Source organism: Oreochromis aureus, linkage group 4, assembly GCF_013358895.1.
Source record: "Oreochromis aureus strain Israel breed Guangdong linkage group 4, ZZ_aureus, whole genome shotgun sequence".
NCBI classification, from domain to species: Eukaryota; Metazoa; Chordata; class Actinopteri; order Cichliformes; family Cichlidae; genus Oreochromis; species Oreochromis aureus.
In genome coordinates, this window is record NC_052945.1 from 36,600,840 (window position 1) to 36,617,234 (window position 16,395).

The following is a 16,395-nucleotide window of genomic DNA, read 5'->3' on the forward strand; positions in this document are numbered from 1 at the left end:
CTTCTCGATCTCTAATTCAAGAATAAATGCTTTACTCGCCTTTACTTAAACACTGTGAATGACCTTCACAAAGCCTGACTAACTATTGCTCACTTAAATGGCACAGTCTGGCATCTTTGGATCCTAGTCGGAGCCGTTCACGACTGTATTTTCTATGGAAACGTGTTTGTCCTCAAGCTAGTTTATTAAATCCGCTGACATCCCTGACCATCAGTCCTCTTAGCCTGCTCTATCTGAAAATAACCTTGAAATAAATGTGCCACCAAGATCACAGCGAGGTGTACGAATGTGTATGCAAGACATGTGAAGAAGGCAGGTGAGCCTCGCAGGTGATGCTAATCCTCCAAGAAGTGTGAATACAAAACAAGCATCCCCTCGCTGTCATATAAAATCTCAGTGCAGTGCACTCACTGATGACTAAACAAGACAGGAATTCTGCCGACACATTCCAATCGCACGGGTCACATGACCCAGACATGTTGGAATTCATTGTGACCTCCTCCCGACTCAACTCTCAGGACTAGGAATGTCGCCGCATTGACACTACCTACGTCACGTCCAGTTTGACCAAATGTCAGGCGTGGGTTGCGTAACGGCTCTGTGCCGTAAGCTTGGAAAACGCCAAGCGGAAGTTCTTAAGCCAGATATGGATTGGTGGGTGGCGCCACTACACCAGAGCCGTTGAATGGAAGGGCTCTGCACTAAACATGTGACTAATTTGATGCTGCATTCAGGTGGTTGACAGAAAACAATAAAAATGTAGCTTCATTTTCTCGTGGCGTAACTAATCAAACTAAATGCAGCAGCAGCCGGAAACTAAAGAGGAGAAACATGATCTGTGTGTAACGACAGCACACAGGTACTTAGGTAGTTAAAGACTATATGAACTGTAATAGTGAACGTGGAAAATATAACGTCTGACTCACGTAATTACAGGCCGGATAATAAACTATTGCAGTGACGGAACATCGTGCCGTGGTCGCTTTTGTTTTGTTTTTTGTTTGTATTTTCAACTTATCACCGTTTCTTTGGGTGCTCAACTTAACCTAACTTGTATCCGACGTCAGTGAAGGCAACAGAGCTTCCCAAGGCTACCGTGAGACTGCTTCATCCCGAGCGAAACAGAGGCCGGTGTTTGGGGATCGTGGATTTGTTTTTGGTGCCAGGACAAAATGCTGAATCCGCAGCGGTCTCTGTCGGAGCTACCGAAGACGTCGACGGCCAGTCAGGTGGAGCGCGTAGTGCTGGTAAGCTGTTCAGCCGTCACGTATATTGCACCACTGCTATTAGACTAGCAAACACAGCGCTGTGTGACTGAATGGCTGGTGGCGTTTCCCACTGACTCGTCTGTTATTGCACAGAGCTGCCCACGGTAGCTGTTCGCCCCGAGCCTGTCCGCGCCTGCCCGGCTGCAGCCCGAGCTCGCGCTGTCATGTTACTATGACATTGTGGTTGACGGTCAGTGGGCCCATGGCAACGGCTCACCGTGAGACCGTTACCGACAGGTGAGCCCGAGCCTTCTGTTTACTGCTGAAGACAAACTGGACCTAAACGTTTTCCCTGTTCCTCATCCTCACTGCAGGGCGGGGGTCATACTGTTAAACATGGCTGCGGGTTCAATGGCATCAACAGACGTGTAAATGTCACTGTCAGCAAAGAGTTGACGTTTCAGAGTGTATCTCTACGATAGCAGGAGGGAATGATCTAATATGGCTGTGAACAGAGCCAGCCATGTACTGGTAAAACCGTCTGCTTGCCAGTAACAACCAATCACAAGTAATCCCGCTGGAGCTCCCAGTGTCACAGCTGGCTGATGGTCCACAGCTGGCTTTGAGGCTCTGACCTGTCCTGTCCTTCAGTAATGAGATGCACACAGGATGTCTGAGCTGGACACTTTTCATTTTTGTGAGAGAACATTAGCAGTGTGGTTTTTATGCTTTCATACAAACCAGTACGGTGTAAGGTCTAAGTGTAGCGAGCCTCTGCACTGAGCCCCCACTGTGGATACACGACACATTACCACTGCTGCTTAGTTCCACGTCACAGCCTGTTGGTATCATTGGTGTGGTGTCCAGGATCAGACCGTTTTAAGTGGCTGAATCTGCATGGACCATGAAACAATGGTCTGTGTGGTACTTTGGGATGGAACGTTAAAGAAACAACGGGTTGTCCCCTTGTAGACCGGTGCTTCCCCCAGTGTGGCACACCCCATAGTTTGTTCTAGGGTTCCCTGTGCTCATGTGGATGTTACACTGACATTAATGGCACTGCTAGTCAATTAGCCAGTTAGCTTTCTGCCTCTGAAAATGCAGGACTGTATAAAATGGGCGTAAATATTCCATTCAAGCCCTTGAAGTGCTCAATTTCAGTCTCACATTAATTGAATTATTTGAAAGAGGCGGGACTACACAAAGGTCAAATAATAGACCTGACCAGACGACTGCCTGTGTTGCAGCAGAAATCTTCCATAGGGTCAATCAGTCTAATCGTATGAAGTCAAAATACAAGTTTATGGATATTGGACACAATGTTGCAAATTATTGGGTAATCATGTAAATTACTGACATATGAGTAATTTGAAGTCTCGTCCGGTATAGTTATTGATATGTATTATTGATTAATAATAGTAATTCTGTACGCATGCAGGGCGAGCTGCTGGTCTGTTATCTTTGTCTTTCACTGACAGTAAACTGGTTTACTGTGTTTGGCAGGAGGAGGAGTTCAACTGGCTGCTTAAAGAAGAAGTGCACGCTGTCTTAAAGCAGCTCCAAGATGTTCTCAAGGTAAACGATAAGCTTTCATGTGTTACAAATAGTTTCATAATTACGTGGCTGAAATGATCCATACTATTCAGTTTTACCCATGGAGCTCTTTGCTGGTCACAGTAAGTCTTTGCCAGGCTGTTAGAGTGACAACATCTGGCAGGTCACTATGACAGAGCGCTGTGGTTTTAACTGAAAAGCTGATCAAACACAAGTGTCCTCAGCACAGTGATCATAAATATACACAGTCCTGTCAGTGAACATCTCTAACAGGACTCTACAGCAGAGCAATAAGAAGCTCTCAGGAACATTCAGCACATGTTCTGACTGAAGAAGTCTCTGCTGTGTTCTTGTCACCAGGAGGCATCCAGACGTTTCTCCATGCCGACACCAGGCTTTGAAAATCAGCTTAAACAGGAGAACTTCATCCTTGGCAGCTCAACGTAAATGCAGCTCTCACTGCCGTACTGTTACTGTGGTAATCATTTGTGACAGGAGCGCACTCTGCACGTTACATGTAACGCTGTCGGCATTATACGTGATAGGGTCATCTTTCAGATCCACTTCCTTCTGTGTTTGTTGTCCTGTGATGATTCCAAAGGTAAAAATGTGACTTTTTTCAGCAGCATGGATCAAGTGAAGGGCGTGCTGACTCTGCAGGGGGAAGTGCTGACTCAGGCTGTGAGTTTATGACGTTCTCACAAAGGCTTTTAAAGACACTGCTTTAGGCTGAGCATCTTTAATGTTTGACTCTGTCTCAACAGGATATCAACCTGAAGGTTGCAAAGAGCAGCCAAGTGTTGCACTTCCAGTTTAGAGAAGACAAGCAGTGGAAACTGCAACAGGTATAGAAAACAGAGCTGCACTTAATAAAACACATAGCTGCTACTCTGACTTTACAGCTACAGAAGTTTGAGGATGAAACATTAGACAACAATGAGAAAGAAGGCAACTCCTCAGAGCGCTCAGCTCCCTGGTATAACGCTGACCATATAGCAGCTAACGTGCCGGCTGCAGTGGCAGTGCACCGACGTGGTTCACACAGAGCAAAGCAGGAATCTCTGTTTGTCAGGGTCCTTTTCAGGAGTGGAGCCAGGCTGAGTCAGAGCTATGTTAAGTCAAATATTAACTACCAATGAAACCAGTCTCACAGTGTTAACACAGTCACTGTAACATTTGTGTGGGACCAAAAGTCAAATTGTAATTGTGCTCTGTTAGCACACGTGTAGTGTGACATCACATAAGTATTACCTGATGCACCCATATAATTATAAGACTGTCAACATGTGTCTGTGTTCAGAGTTTAATGACAAACGTGAGCAGGACTGTGGTCCAGCTCAGAGGGGCGGGGTCTCTAACCAGGTAGGCCTGACCACATCACAGCCAGCGAGCTTTTAACGTTCCTTTGAATTGAATCAACACCTTGCATTAATTATACCAAACACAATTTGACCTTCATAGTATTATGAAAAATATTACTGAGCCCAAAGCAGCCGAGTACTGTGAATGCTATCAGCCATCACTGCCAGGTGTGGGTGAAGGCAGACACATGCAGCAGCATCTGTTCACAGCTCTGTGTGCTGTGTGACACTGGTCGCAGATACTTGTTGTTCTCATGTTAGGGACATGTTATGCCGTGAGCTGAAAATAAAGCAGCAGATTGTTTTACATGTCTGAGATTTGGTAACATCCAGGAGTGGACAACAAAGTGTTAACAGGATGTTTCCAAACGGTGGAGCCAGTTCTCTTCTCTACAGTGGAAAATGTTTTTCCTACAGCCAAAGCATCAGTAATAGGCTGTAAACAATAAGTTTGTCTTAATATCTGAGCTCTGCAGTGATGGAAAAACCACAAGCAGCAGCACATGTTTTTGTATTTTGGAATAATAGCTTTATCATTGTGAGGCTGTCAGAATTCAAACTGTATTTATTTATTGAAATTCTCTGTACAGAGTTCACCAGTTATTAAAGTCCTGTTTTAATTTACATGATTATGTTGTGAAACAGAAGATTGCTCCTCTATAGTAGCTGATGGAAAAACCAAACTGTTAAACATGTCCACAGTGTAAAACTTTACTTATAATCCGTATGAGTAGCTGTACGTGATGATTTACATATGAAGATCTGTAAGTCATCAGGTAGTCTAGTCCAGACCACCTAGCTTTTAAAAGTGAATGCAATGAACCCGAGAGGTGATACTGGAGAATAGTCATCAAACACTGAATTTTATTTATGAACTTCTGTTTCGTTTCTGTGGTCCATCAGATCCAAGATGCCAGGAACCACGTGAACCAGGCTCTGCAGCTGCTGAGCAGCCGTGACGAGAGCTACCACTTCAAGTCTGGGGCTGAGGTTAATAAGGTGTGTCCCTGTTAGCACAGAGCTGCCACTCTCCTGGTGCTGCTGATACTAACATCAGGTTTGTGTTCATGCTGCAGCTCATGGATGGAGTGATGCTGCAGCTTACACGAGCTCGAAACCGCCTCACTACCCCAGCCTCCATGACCCTGCCTGAGCTGGCTGCCAGCGGTTTGATGGTATGCACGCTGCACTCAGTGTTCTTACTAGAGAATAACTGTCTTTGTAAAGACACGGGTTTTAAAGAAAACATTTTGAGGATATATGACAGCAAGTTTAGTCAGATCAGGTTCCTCGTGAGAGCAGGGTTTCTGAGGATGCTGTGTCCTCCTGTAGGTCAGTGCAGTGTAAGCTGTTCCAGTGCAGTCCCTCTGACTCTGATGGGAGGCTCCAGCTGACAGACGAGGGTGATCTACGGCATCACAGCAGTGCTAAAGTGGAACAGTCAGTAATAGTTAGGAGGTCATTTAAAACTGTAAAAAGCCCAGTCTCAGTGCTGGGCTCTAAATCCACAACTGTTCTGTGAAACCAGTATCCACAGTCTGGATTGGCCCTGACTAACCTCATTCGAGACTCAGAGGATCAGAGATTAACTCGGTTAAATTTTAGTGGCCGAAGCCCCAGGTAACCTGTAGGAGCTATTTATACCTTTGCTGTTCACAAAGGGATTCTCCACACTTTAAATTTGTTTAATGCAGGATATGTTATTAAAGCCATTTGGCAGTAGCAAAGCCACATCAAATATTACTCATTAGATTGTTACATAATTAACCTGCTCTGAGCCCATGCTGACCTTGTTCTGATGTTTGAGGAGAAAGGTTGGAGAAGCACTCGTCAATGTGGTGTGGGTGGAAATAAACTCTACCAGGGCAGAAATACACCAAACCTATCTGCAGGTTGGGTTTGGCCTATGGTGGCCCTTGATGATGAATTTTAGAGCAGGACCTGATGAACTCTGAGTGTGCTACCTCAGTAAAGTTACTGCAGAGAAGACCCAGCAGAGTAATACTGGTGTCAGAATGACAGGTTAAACCATCCTGTGATGTTTGGTGGTTAAGATAAAACGTCAGGCTAACTCGGTTTCACACCAGCTTCTCTTGTTTGATCACCAGAAAATGTTCTCTCCTCCCATACCCGGGGATGTCATGGTCAACTTTTACATCAACTTAAGCAAACTGTGTCTGACTGTGTACCAGCTCCACGTGCTGCCTCCTAACACCACCAAGGTTAGACGCTGTGACACCGTGCACCCGTCTGTGGAGCCACACTCTGTCATGTGACCAGTGTTTGTGATCCTTCTCATATCCGCAGAATTTCAAGCCTGCTGGAAGCTCAGTGTTGCACAGCCCTGGAGCAATGTTGTAAGTCCTTCAGTCCTTTGATGAAACTTAAATATGTTGTAGGAAGGTGAAACGTTGTGCTCAGTGGCTTTACATAAAGAGCCATCGGTGTCATTGTAACTATTTATATACATGCTTATTATTAGAAAACTACATATTTTCATTACCAGGTGATGCACCTGTTGTGTGATCTTACTAAAACCTGGCTCTATAAGTAACATTTAAATAGTCCTGTGGCCGACTGGCCTCTTACTCTGACAGCTGGGATAGGCTCCTGCCCCCACGATGCTGGCTTGGATGGTGGATGGAAATAGTGATATACTGTATAGTTACTGGTAAGACACAGTAGTGCTAAAGTGTACATGGTGGACAGTATTTAAGACAGTATCTTTACATTTTGCTAACACAGTGAGCTCAACAACAACCGGTTTGAGGTGAGCCATGTTCACAAAGTTGAGTGTGTGGTGCCTTGGCTGAGTGACACGCTGGTGTTCTTCACCATATCCCTGCAGCTCTGTCAGCAGCTGAAGGACAAGGTCAGTCCCTCCAAACACTCCCATACATTATTAGTCATGACCTGAGAGATGTGGAGGAAATTTTGGAGCATTCATTCTGGGAGTACACAATTTTAAAATGTATTCCACTACAGTACTACACGAATGTACTATTTCTCTGTTTTTTTACTATTACTGAAGGTTACTCGCCATACCAACACCAACTAGATTATTAAATCTTAATATAAATGAGTAACAGTAGGTGGACATTAGGTAAGGCTGCACTTTTTGCAGCGATCTCGTGTAGAAACTATTCTGTGCGTATATAAAACAGGTCCGCGGCTCCGAACAGTAGTAAAGGGACCTCTGGCTAATACGTCGGGTTCGTGTCGGGCTCGTAGCCGAAAACTAGCTTTACTTTGTTGTCTGGGTCAACTTTGCTAGCGAGAGACAGAGAGAGGCGTTGAAAGGCTGCTCCAACGGAACTTATTGTTTCAGAGGAAAACACGAACACAGTGTACAGTTGAGTCTTAATAGCTTACTTACAACTGAGTTCGTCAGGCACTCTGTTTGGCTGCAGTGGTTATTATTATATTTACATGCTTCCAGCTCCCGTTTCTGCTCGGTGACAGCTCGGACTTTTCCTTTCTCTCCCTCCCTCGCTCACAGACACATAACGGGTATGGCAGTCCATTCTCCCTGCAGCACGGACTACACTGCCCATCAGGCTACAGTCTTTAGGGCGATGCCTGTAACACTCTGCCTATTGCCTTCATATTAAATCATTTTTTGAATAAGAATTTTAAAAAATATTTCTTCGTCATTATGCAGCTGCAGTAGAGGTGGCATGGGCCGTGAGATTGAGACACAGACATTAGAGCCTCTTAATGCGCGTTTTGTTTGGGTTTCCCACAGCGTGGAATTACCAGGAATAGAGAGGCATAGCCGAACATATGAAACAGGAAAAGACCGCTGTGTAATCCATTTATTTCAACAAAGTAACTGTATTCTGAATACCACCTTTTTTTTTTTTTCATTTTAAATACGTAACGCCGGAACATGTACTCCATTACTCCCCAACACTGCTGTTTGGTAAAAACCTTAATTACAAATTGTCTGATTCATCATCGATGAATGTGTTTGAGATAAACTGATTTAAGTTTCTACTGTAACACCTGTACTGATTTTTCTGTGCCAACATGAGACAAATGTGAGTAAAAATGTTCAAACATGACAATGAAATATGAATATTTACTCTGAAAACTGAATTAAAGGCTAAAAGTGAAATAAAAACTGAAACTAATTAGAAAATATGAACTTTTAATAACACCACCATTCAGTGTAAAGAGAATTACCCTAACCCCTGATGCTGATGGTTCTGGAGCTTTAATGGGGGCGGGGGGGTGGGGGGGTCTTTTTGTCATGCTTCAATGTTTCAGATCAAACATAGAAAAAGCCAATTATACAGAATCTAAAATTATGAAGGGGACAAACACGTCTCCACACCACTGTGTAACTAACCTGGGGTCAACTAAGACGTTAACCAGGGTCATGTGACAGCTTTATGATGGCAGCTAGGTTTGGCAACGCTGGATGTGGATTTGGGTTTGTTTCATTTACTTTCTAGAACCAGCCTTGAATGCCAGGTTTGTGTCTTTACTGTGGGAACAGATCAGGATCAAAGACCTCTGGGATAACTGCTCTGGGTTAAATGATCTTCCTCCTGAAGCCCGTAAACACAGCACAGTTTGCCTAAACGTGTTTCCACAGTGGCTTAAAGTATTTGGACCCTTTGGCAGTTTGTTTTATAAAGTGACTTTTCCTATTGGTCTAGAGAGTTCTTTGTTTTTCAACATTAAATCTGTTACAGTGAGCAGAAAGTGAAAAGAAGTGAAAACTGTTTAAACTTTGACTAAATCCCAGCTGCTTCCTTCCCTGCAGATATCAGTTTTCTCCAGTTTCTGGAACTACAGACCTTTTTAATCCTGCAGCCCGTCATCCTCCAGGCTCCGCTCGGACTCAAACTAAGCACTCTGTTGTAAAGGAAGTGTTCGTTATTTTAGGTATTTGAAATGCAGTGTGATGTCAGAGCCCTACAGCTCCGCCCCCAGTGATGTTAGCCCAGCTGGCTGACAGTCCTGTCAGTGCATCTCAGTACTGGCGTGTGGATTCATGTCATTTTGTTCACTTTAATAGAATTATTTGTTACCCACACTCACATTCCTAATTGTATTTATTGAGTTGTTTTGTAGAACACTAAATTTGTACTTCAGTAATTCATCTTTTCTTGTACTTGTTCTGTCGCAGCATTCTTACATGGTGATCACTTTGAAGGTTTCCTCATAGTAAAGTCCTGCTTTACTACTGTAGTACTGTAGTACTGGTACACAAGTGAACACCACAGGCCTGTGACTGTGCTGTGAAATGCTCAGAGTAAAACAGTCTAAATAATGCCACTAACAGCGTCATATATTCACTCTGCTGCATAATATTAACCTCACACATGCAGCAGTAATGCTATGTAACATTGCCTGTGCGTTACTGTTATCATGCACATGCAAAAGGCAGTTTTAGTGGCAGCCAAGCACGTCATGTTGGAGTGGGAACATGAGGAGGAATCTGTGATGAAGGTAACAATAGTTTTCTGTATTCTTGAAGGAACTAAGAAAGTAAACAAAGGAGGAAGGTCTTTGAAGAAGCTCCTGTTCTGTTTCTCCTGCAATAGCATCTTTTTAATCTTCCCACAAGAAACGAACCACTCCACAGTTCATACCAACAAACCTGCTCCACAGTACGTCGAGGACAGGGCTCTGCCTCTGGAGGCTGTCATCACTGTACCAGGACCAGCCCATTTGGGGTGTAATGAGTTGCAGTTTGGACATAGATGTCAGCTGTTCAGCTCATTTTACCTTCTGCACAGATCTGAGCGCTCTAATTTATCCTGTTTCCAGTTTTATAAAGTGCACAATCAATAGAGGAAGTGTTTCTCTAGCTGTGGTACAACCTCTTACTTTGAGGAATTATTTCCCTCATTCAGTATGTGGGTGTGTACGTGCGACACAGTACAGTAAAAAGCTGTACTGGAGCAGGGCCCTTTATCCCCTCCAGCTCACGTTCCCTGTTTGTTACTACATGAATTTATTTAAATAAGCTACATGTGACATCATCTGTTGCTGTTTGTATTTGTTTTGTCTCCTGTTGATTTTCTTTGAACCAAATACTATTGTAGACATGAACAAATGACTTCATTCCACTAAGTATTAATGTATTTAAAGATGTCTGTCATGTAAAATGTGGAATGTGTGCAATTAAACTTTTGTCCTGTTGAACTCTCTCTTTGGTGATCTGAAGATACATGTAATAAAAAAGTCATCACTAAATTTCACACTTGTATTATTGTAAATGCAGTGCTGTATTGTATATTTGTCACATTTCAAATCATCAGATCCATTTTAATATTAGACAAAGATTCATGCAAAATTCATTTTTGTAATGATTTCATATGTTAGGGGGGAAAGAGATCCACACCTACCCCGTCTTTCTTTGTTTTGTTTGTGGTAACACCAGCTGCACCTGATTTGCAGTCGAAATTCTGAAAGACATCTTCAATCATCAGTTTGTTCCATGAAGCTTAAGTTCGAGTACTTGGGTTATACAGCAGCACAGTGAGATGAAACACACCAGGAAGCTTACTTCTGAAAGGTTGCGTAGTAAAAGTGCAGTTGTGAATAAATGCTTGGGGATAAGGAAGCAACAATGGTACGACCAAGAAAAAACAAAACAAACCGAGCAACTTGTATAAATCAAGATAAAACTGTTTCCCCTCCTCGTCAGCACTGACAAACCATCTTCTGCAGATTTGCAATCAAGGTTTGCAGAATGATTTGACCAATGGCTCAGACAGTTCAGAGCGGACTACACATCCAGTCTCTGAGGTCATAGCGCTGCCAGGACTGCCCTTGACCATCAGGCCTGCTGGTGTCAGCAACGTGTGCACTGGAACACGAGCATGAGGAAGACCTTGATACAGTTTGGGGCACCATCTTTCTCATTAGAAGAAGCAAGACTTGTCATCACTGCAGTCTCAATACTGAGAGATATTGAGATGAGATACTGCAACCACTGGCATTCCCATATTCTGAGACCGAACTCTACAATGCTCGTTCCCATAGAGCAGGATTTATCAGAGCTTACCTCCAAAATATGGGAATGGAGAGGATGGATTAGCCTGTCTGCATCCCTCACACTTGCTTTAAATGTTATCAGTCCGTTCATTGGACATTATAAGTTGTAATCAGCCCCACAGATAGGAGCCAGGAGAGGCCCTCTACCCCTGCTAATCGCTCAGGTTTGTTATCCATTCACACGGAGGGCCACAAGCAAAAGTATGGGAACAGTCCAGAATCCATTCTCCCTGACTTCCTGCAAATAAGGCAGTGCTCCCAGGTAAAAGGATTGAAATAGACAGCAGTGATTCTAATAAATGAGTGAGTTAATGTGGTGTTGATATACCAGCTTTGGCATGTGTTTGTAGACATTGTTTTCTACTGTCTTTGTGATGCTAGCTTAAAGTTACTATGAAAATAAAGCCACTATACAACTGTATAGTGGCTTTGTTGCCACTATACAGTTGTATAGTGGCAACAAAGCCACTATACAGTTGCACATAGAGTTTGGTATTGCACAGTGGTGGTCCATAGAGGAAGTGGGAAGTGGGGGGCTGTGTTATCGGTGCATGTGTGAGTTCAGGGTGGTTATGGCTTTGGGGAAGAAACTGTTTTTGAGTCTGTGGGTTTTTGTGCTGATGCACCTGCAGCGCTTCCCTGAGGGAAGCAGGCTGAACATGTTGAAACCAGGGTGGGAGCTGTCCTTGATGATGTTTGCTGCTCTGCTGAGGCAGCGGGAGGAATAAATGTCCATCAGGGAGGGGAGAGGGCAGCCGATGATCTTTTGTGCTGTCTTGACCACACTCTGAAGCCTCGCTCTATCTGCCTTGGTGCAGCTGCCGTACCATACCGTGATGCAGTAGGTTAGCAGGCTCTCAATGGACAAGCGGTAAAAGGTCAGCAGCAGGTTGGAGTTCAGCTTGTACTTCCTGAGGACTCTCAGGAAGTGCAGCCGCTGTTGGGCCTTCTTGATGACCGCTGAGATGTTTTCCGTCCAGGAGATGTCAGCAGAGATGAGGACACCAAGGAACCGGAAGGTGTGGACCATCTCCACACACTCCCCGTTGATGTAAAGGGGGGCTAAGTCAGTGCTGTGTCTCCTGAAGTCAACAATGAGCTCTTTGGTTTTCTTAGTGTTCAGTGTCAGGTTGTTCTCTGAACACCAGGCTGCTTCAGGACTTCCTCTCTGTAGTCTGCCTCGTCTCCCTTTGAGATGAGTCCGACTACCGTGATGTCATCAGCAAACTTGATGATGAGATTGTTGTTGTGGGTTGAGCTGCAGTCGTGGGTGTAGAGAGAAGGAGGAGGGGGGTCAGCACACAGCCCTGTGGGGAGCCGGTGCTCAGTGTGCGAGTGGAGGAGAGATGAGGGCGGAGTCTTACAGTCTGGGGCTGGTTTGTGAGAAAGTCCTTTATCCAGGCACATGTGAGAGGAGGGAGGCCAAGAGTGACCAGCTTGGTGATGAGGATGTCCGGGATGATTGTATTAAAGGCTGAGCTGTAGTCCACAAAGAGCATTCGGACGTAGCTCTGCCGCTGCTCTAGGTGACTCAGCACAGCGTGGAGGGCTGTGGCGAGGGCGTCTTCTGTGGATCTGTTTGCGCGGTATGCAAACTGGTGGGGGTCGAATTCTGGGGGGAGGTAATCCTTGATGTGCTGAAGGACTAGTCTCTCAAAGCATTTCATGATTACCGGTGTGAGGGCCACAGGGCGGTAATCATTCAGGCTGGAGATGGGAGACTTCTTCGGCACTGGGATGATTGTGGCTGATTTTAGACAGGATGGGATGGCTGCCTGATCCAGTGAGAGGTTGAAGATGAGGTTGAAGATGAGGGTGAGCTGGTGGGCATACGCTCTTAGCACCCTGCCAGGTACTCCGTCTGGACCGGCCGCCTTCCTGAGGTTCACTGCTAGGAGCACATGTCTGACATCGTGCTCCGTTACAGTGAGTGGAGCGGTGCAGGAACCAGGTGAGGATGAGGATGGGAGCAGGGCTGAGGCAGATGAATGCTGCTGTTGTGGTGTTTCAAAGCGGGCGAAGAAGCTGTTTATTTCCTCTGCCAGCTGCACACTCAGGTTTTCTGTTTTCGCAGTGCTGCCTCTGTGGTTTATGATGTCTTGTATTCCCTGGCACACCTCTCGTGTGTTGTTGCTGGACAGGTGGGACTCGATGCTTCCTTTATGGTCTGTGTTGGCTTTTTTAATCCCCCTTTTCAGGTCAGCTCGAGCAGCCCTGTACAGAGCTCTGTCACCTGACCTGAAGGCGGCGTCACGGGCTTTGAGGAGTGAGCGGACCTCGCTGGTCATCCAGGGTTTTTGGTTTGGGAAAACCCGAATGCTTTTGTCCACAGTCACATTTGCAGTACAGAACTTGATGTAGTCCAGAACTGATCCTGTGAAAGTTTCTAGGTCCTGGTGTCCAAATATGTCCCAGTCTGTCTGTGTGAAGCAGTCCTATACCACCACACATCATACAGAAGTCATTCATGCAGTTTGTAGAAAACAGGCCGTAGTGTTTATTATATAATTCACAGGTGGAGGTCATGTGTTTACCTGTACATAGAGTCGCCATTGTTGTTGTTGTTTATTTGTTTGCTTTTTCTACGAAGGTGTGCGCACTGCTGCGCTCTGCCTGCTGACTCTTGTATTTAAAAGCTTTCAAACGTTCCTGTTTGTGGACTTTTCTATTTAAATGACTTTGAGAGCATAGCTGCTGCACTGAGCTCAGTAGTGGTTTTTGATATGGGCGACACGGGCGGTTGCCCGGGGCGGCATAGTGGTGGGGGGCGGCATCACGGGCATCAGCAAAAAAAAAAAAAAAAAAAAATTGCTCGTACTCATGCTGCCCTGACATCAGCCAGCGCATTTTGGGAAAGTTGTAGGGACCGATCGGTTTTCTATCGCCCATTTGCTGGGAGTAAGGGCGCCCTCCGTTTACGAGGTGCGCCTGCTGCTTGCGGCACAGGGAGGAGAGGGCGGGGCGGCGGGGGATTCTCTGGCTGGCTGGAGCAGTATCTGATAACCAACTCGCAAAATAAAACAAAATAAAAACAAACCAACAAACACGAAAACACCAGACATAATGATACAGACTTATAATTTGCACCGATGTTTTTTCAAAATTCTATACGCAAAAAGTGAGCGTGAGAGCCCTCGGTGCGCCTGCGCGCTGCTGAAGTCAAAGTAAACTTTATTGTCATCTCCGCTACATACAGTCCAGTATATAGAGAGACAAGATGAGGCTCCAGTTACAACAGTGCAAGTAAACAAACAATAAATATAAGAAGAGTAAGAAAATAAATCTACACTTTAGGACTCGGGGTAAAGGGATCAATAACAATTTAAAACTTATAATTTACAGTTTGATGATTTAAAGTCTCACACATAACCCGTCGAAAGGGGAGGGGGGGGCTGCTTCCAAATAGAGCACATTTCATTCATAGTGTTGTAAATCCAAGCCCATTATGTATTCATGATTTGAATCCTGGGTTGTGCGAAATCCCAGAAATAAACCCAGACAAAGCGAATCTGTGAAAAAAGGTGTAGGTCTGTTAGGTTATGATTCTCGGGTTGGGGGATGGGTGTTCATACTGGAGTGCAAAATTAAAACCAAGATGGACAAGAAAAGTTCAAAGCCATCAGGTGCTCAGTTTAGAAAAAAGAGAAAAGAGGAGGAGGAGAAACGAACAAATGATACAGGTAAGCAGATGTGTGATTGGATAATGGCAGGTCATCCTGAAACAATCAGAATCAGAATACTTTATTAATCCCTAAGGAAATTATGTGGGTTACAGTTGCCCCAAGAAGAAATGGTAAAAATAGTAACAGTAACAGACTAAACTCCAAACAATACATTATGTTACAGATTTTAATATTAGTCATTTTCAGTTGTTGATTTGTCCTGTTCTCATTGTATGATGAATTATGATGGCTGTTTGGTAGCCGTTGGCATACTATGCATACTCTCTCTTCATGTGTGTGTGTGTGTGTGTGTGTGTGTGTGTGTGTGTGTGTGTGTCGGCAGAGGGGGCGGGGTGGGGGGCAGAGGGAGTGTTCGCCCAGGGCACCAAACAGGCTAGGACCGCCACTGACTGAGCTAATGTAAAGTCTGTACAGTCCAGGGTTTTAATAGTTTTGCCATTTTCATTAGTTTTTATTTTTATTTAGTTTTGACTTCAGATTTTCAATTTTATATCAGTTTTAATTAGTTTTTACCAATTGTTTGCTAGTTTCAGTTTAGTTTTGATTAGTTTCAGTTATAGTTTTAGTTGTGTTTGCAATAATTAAGTGTAACAAAATCCCAGTTTCATCATATCAGTCATTCTCTTCTGCTTATCCTTGGGTATGTTGCTATTCCAGCTACCATACCCTGCACCCTGGACAGGTCGCCTGTCTGTCGCAGGGCTAACACGCAGAGACAGACAACTCACGTTCCCACCTATGGGTTCTTTACATAAATAAATAAAGGCAGACGAACAACCATTGATACCAGGCAACTATAAAATGTATATCTTGGCCCCAATGAGACTATTAACTCTTGCAGCACCGGGTGTTAAGGCAATTGACTCACACAGTTATGTAGATATCCCAGTCCTGTTGTCTCGGGATGCATCACGCTGCCTTGCCTGGGGTTAGCTTCTGTTTCTGGGGATGAGGGTTGGGTGTGCTCCCTTACCTTCTCCAGGTAAGCTAGGTTAGCCTTCTTGTGTGAGCTTTTCAAGTGCACTTTAAGGTTTGTGGGATTTTTTTCCCTTTAGAAATGTCCCTCATAATTTGTCTCGTTCCACTACAAGACACTTGCTTTATCCAAAACACAGTCATATTCAAAGAAATCCCAAATTGGACTCTGGCGCTTTCTCCAGACTTTTCCTGACATGATTCTGCGCGTGGACGGAGCAGCGACACAGACGACTCGACTAACGTACTGCCACCTGCTGGCATAATGAGACACAGCAAGAAAAAAAACCTGGAAACTAAACTTCATTTTCACCCTTGACTATTGTATGATGACACACACATCAACGAAAACTAAACACATTTTTGCTATAAATTCAGTTAATTTTAGTTAGTTTTGTGAACACTCATTACAGTTTTAGTTAGTTTTCCTTTTTTTGTTTTTATTTTTATTTCCGTTAACGAAAATGTTTTTTCCCTTCTAGTTTTCGTTAACGATAATAACCTTGGTACAGTCAAAGTTACAAAATAAGAAATCAAATCGAAAAAGTCATTAGTGTGTTTTGAATGTCACACAGTGATGACCAGTGATATCTGATTATG

General features: G+C 44.3%; 1 protein-coding gene across 3 annotated transcripts; it reads left to right on the forward strand.

Annotated features, from left to right (window-relative positions):
* Window positions 1-674: 674 nt before the first annotated feature.
* On the forward strand, window positions 675-10,335 carry rogdi (rogdi atypical leucine zipper). 3 transcript variants are annotated; one of them, XM_039611206.1, is made up of 12 exons: window positions 675-859; window positions 1,068-1,247; window positions 2,712-2,783; window positions 3,123-3,205; window positions 3,386-3,443; window positions 3,527-3,607; window positions 5,027-5,122; window positions 5,200-5,298; window positions 6,232-6,345; window positions 6,431-6,480; window positions 6,869-6,995; window positions 8,895-10,335. In XM_039611206.1, the coding sequence occupies exons 2-12, from the start codon at window positions 1,173-1,175 to the stop codon at window positions 8,934-8,936; spliced, it is 897 nt and encodes a 298-aa protein (XP_039467140.1). In that variant the 5' UTR covers window positions 675-859; window positions 1,068-1,172; the 3' UTR covers window positions 8,937-10,335. The 3 variants fall into 3 exon arrangements, with proteins under 3 accessions (XP_039467140.1, XP_031602490.2, XP_031602491.2); XM_031746630.2 differs by having other exon boundaries at window positions 675-1,247; XM_031746631.2 differs by having other exon boundaries at window positions 677-1,247; window positions 3,389-3,443.
* Window positions 10,336-16,395: the final 6,060 nt, after the last annotated feature.

What these genes read in the sequence shown, in the direction of transcription:
- rogdi (XM_031746630.2), top strand. Translation starts at nt 1,173, where the DNA reads ATGCTGAATCCGCAGCGGTCTCTGTCGGAGCTACCGAAGACGTCGACG. An exon ending in GGGAAGTGCTGACTCAGGCT is followed by an intron (nt 3,444 to 3,526) that starts GTGAGTTTATGA and finishes CTGTCTCAACAG; the next exon opens with GATATCAACCTGAAGGTTGC. An exon ending in CACAGCCCTGGAGCAATGTT is followed by an intron (nt 6,481 to 6,868) that starts GTAAGTCCTTCA and finishes TTGCTAACACAG; the next exon opens with TGAGCTCAACAACAACCGGT.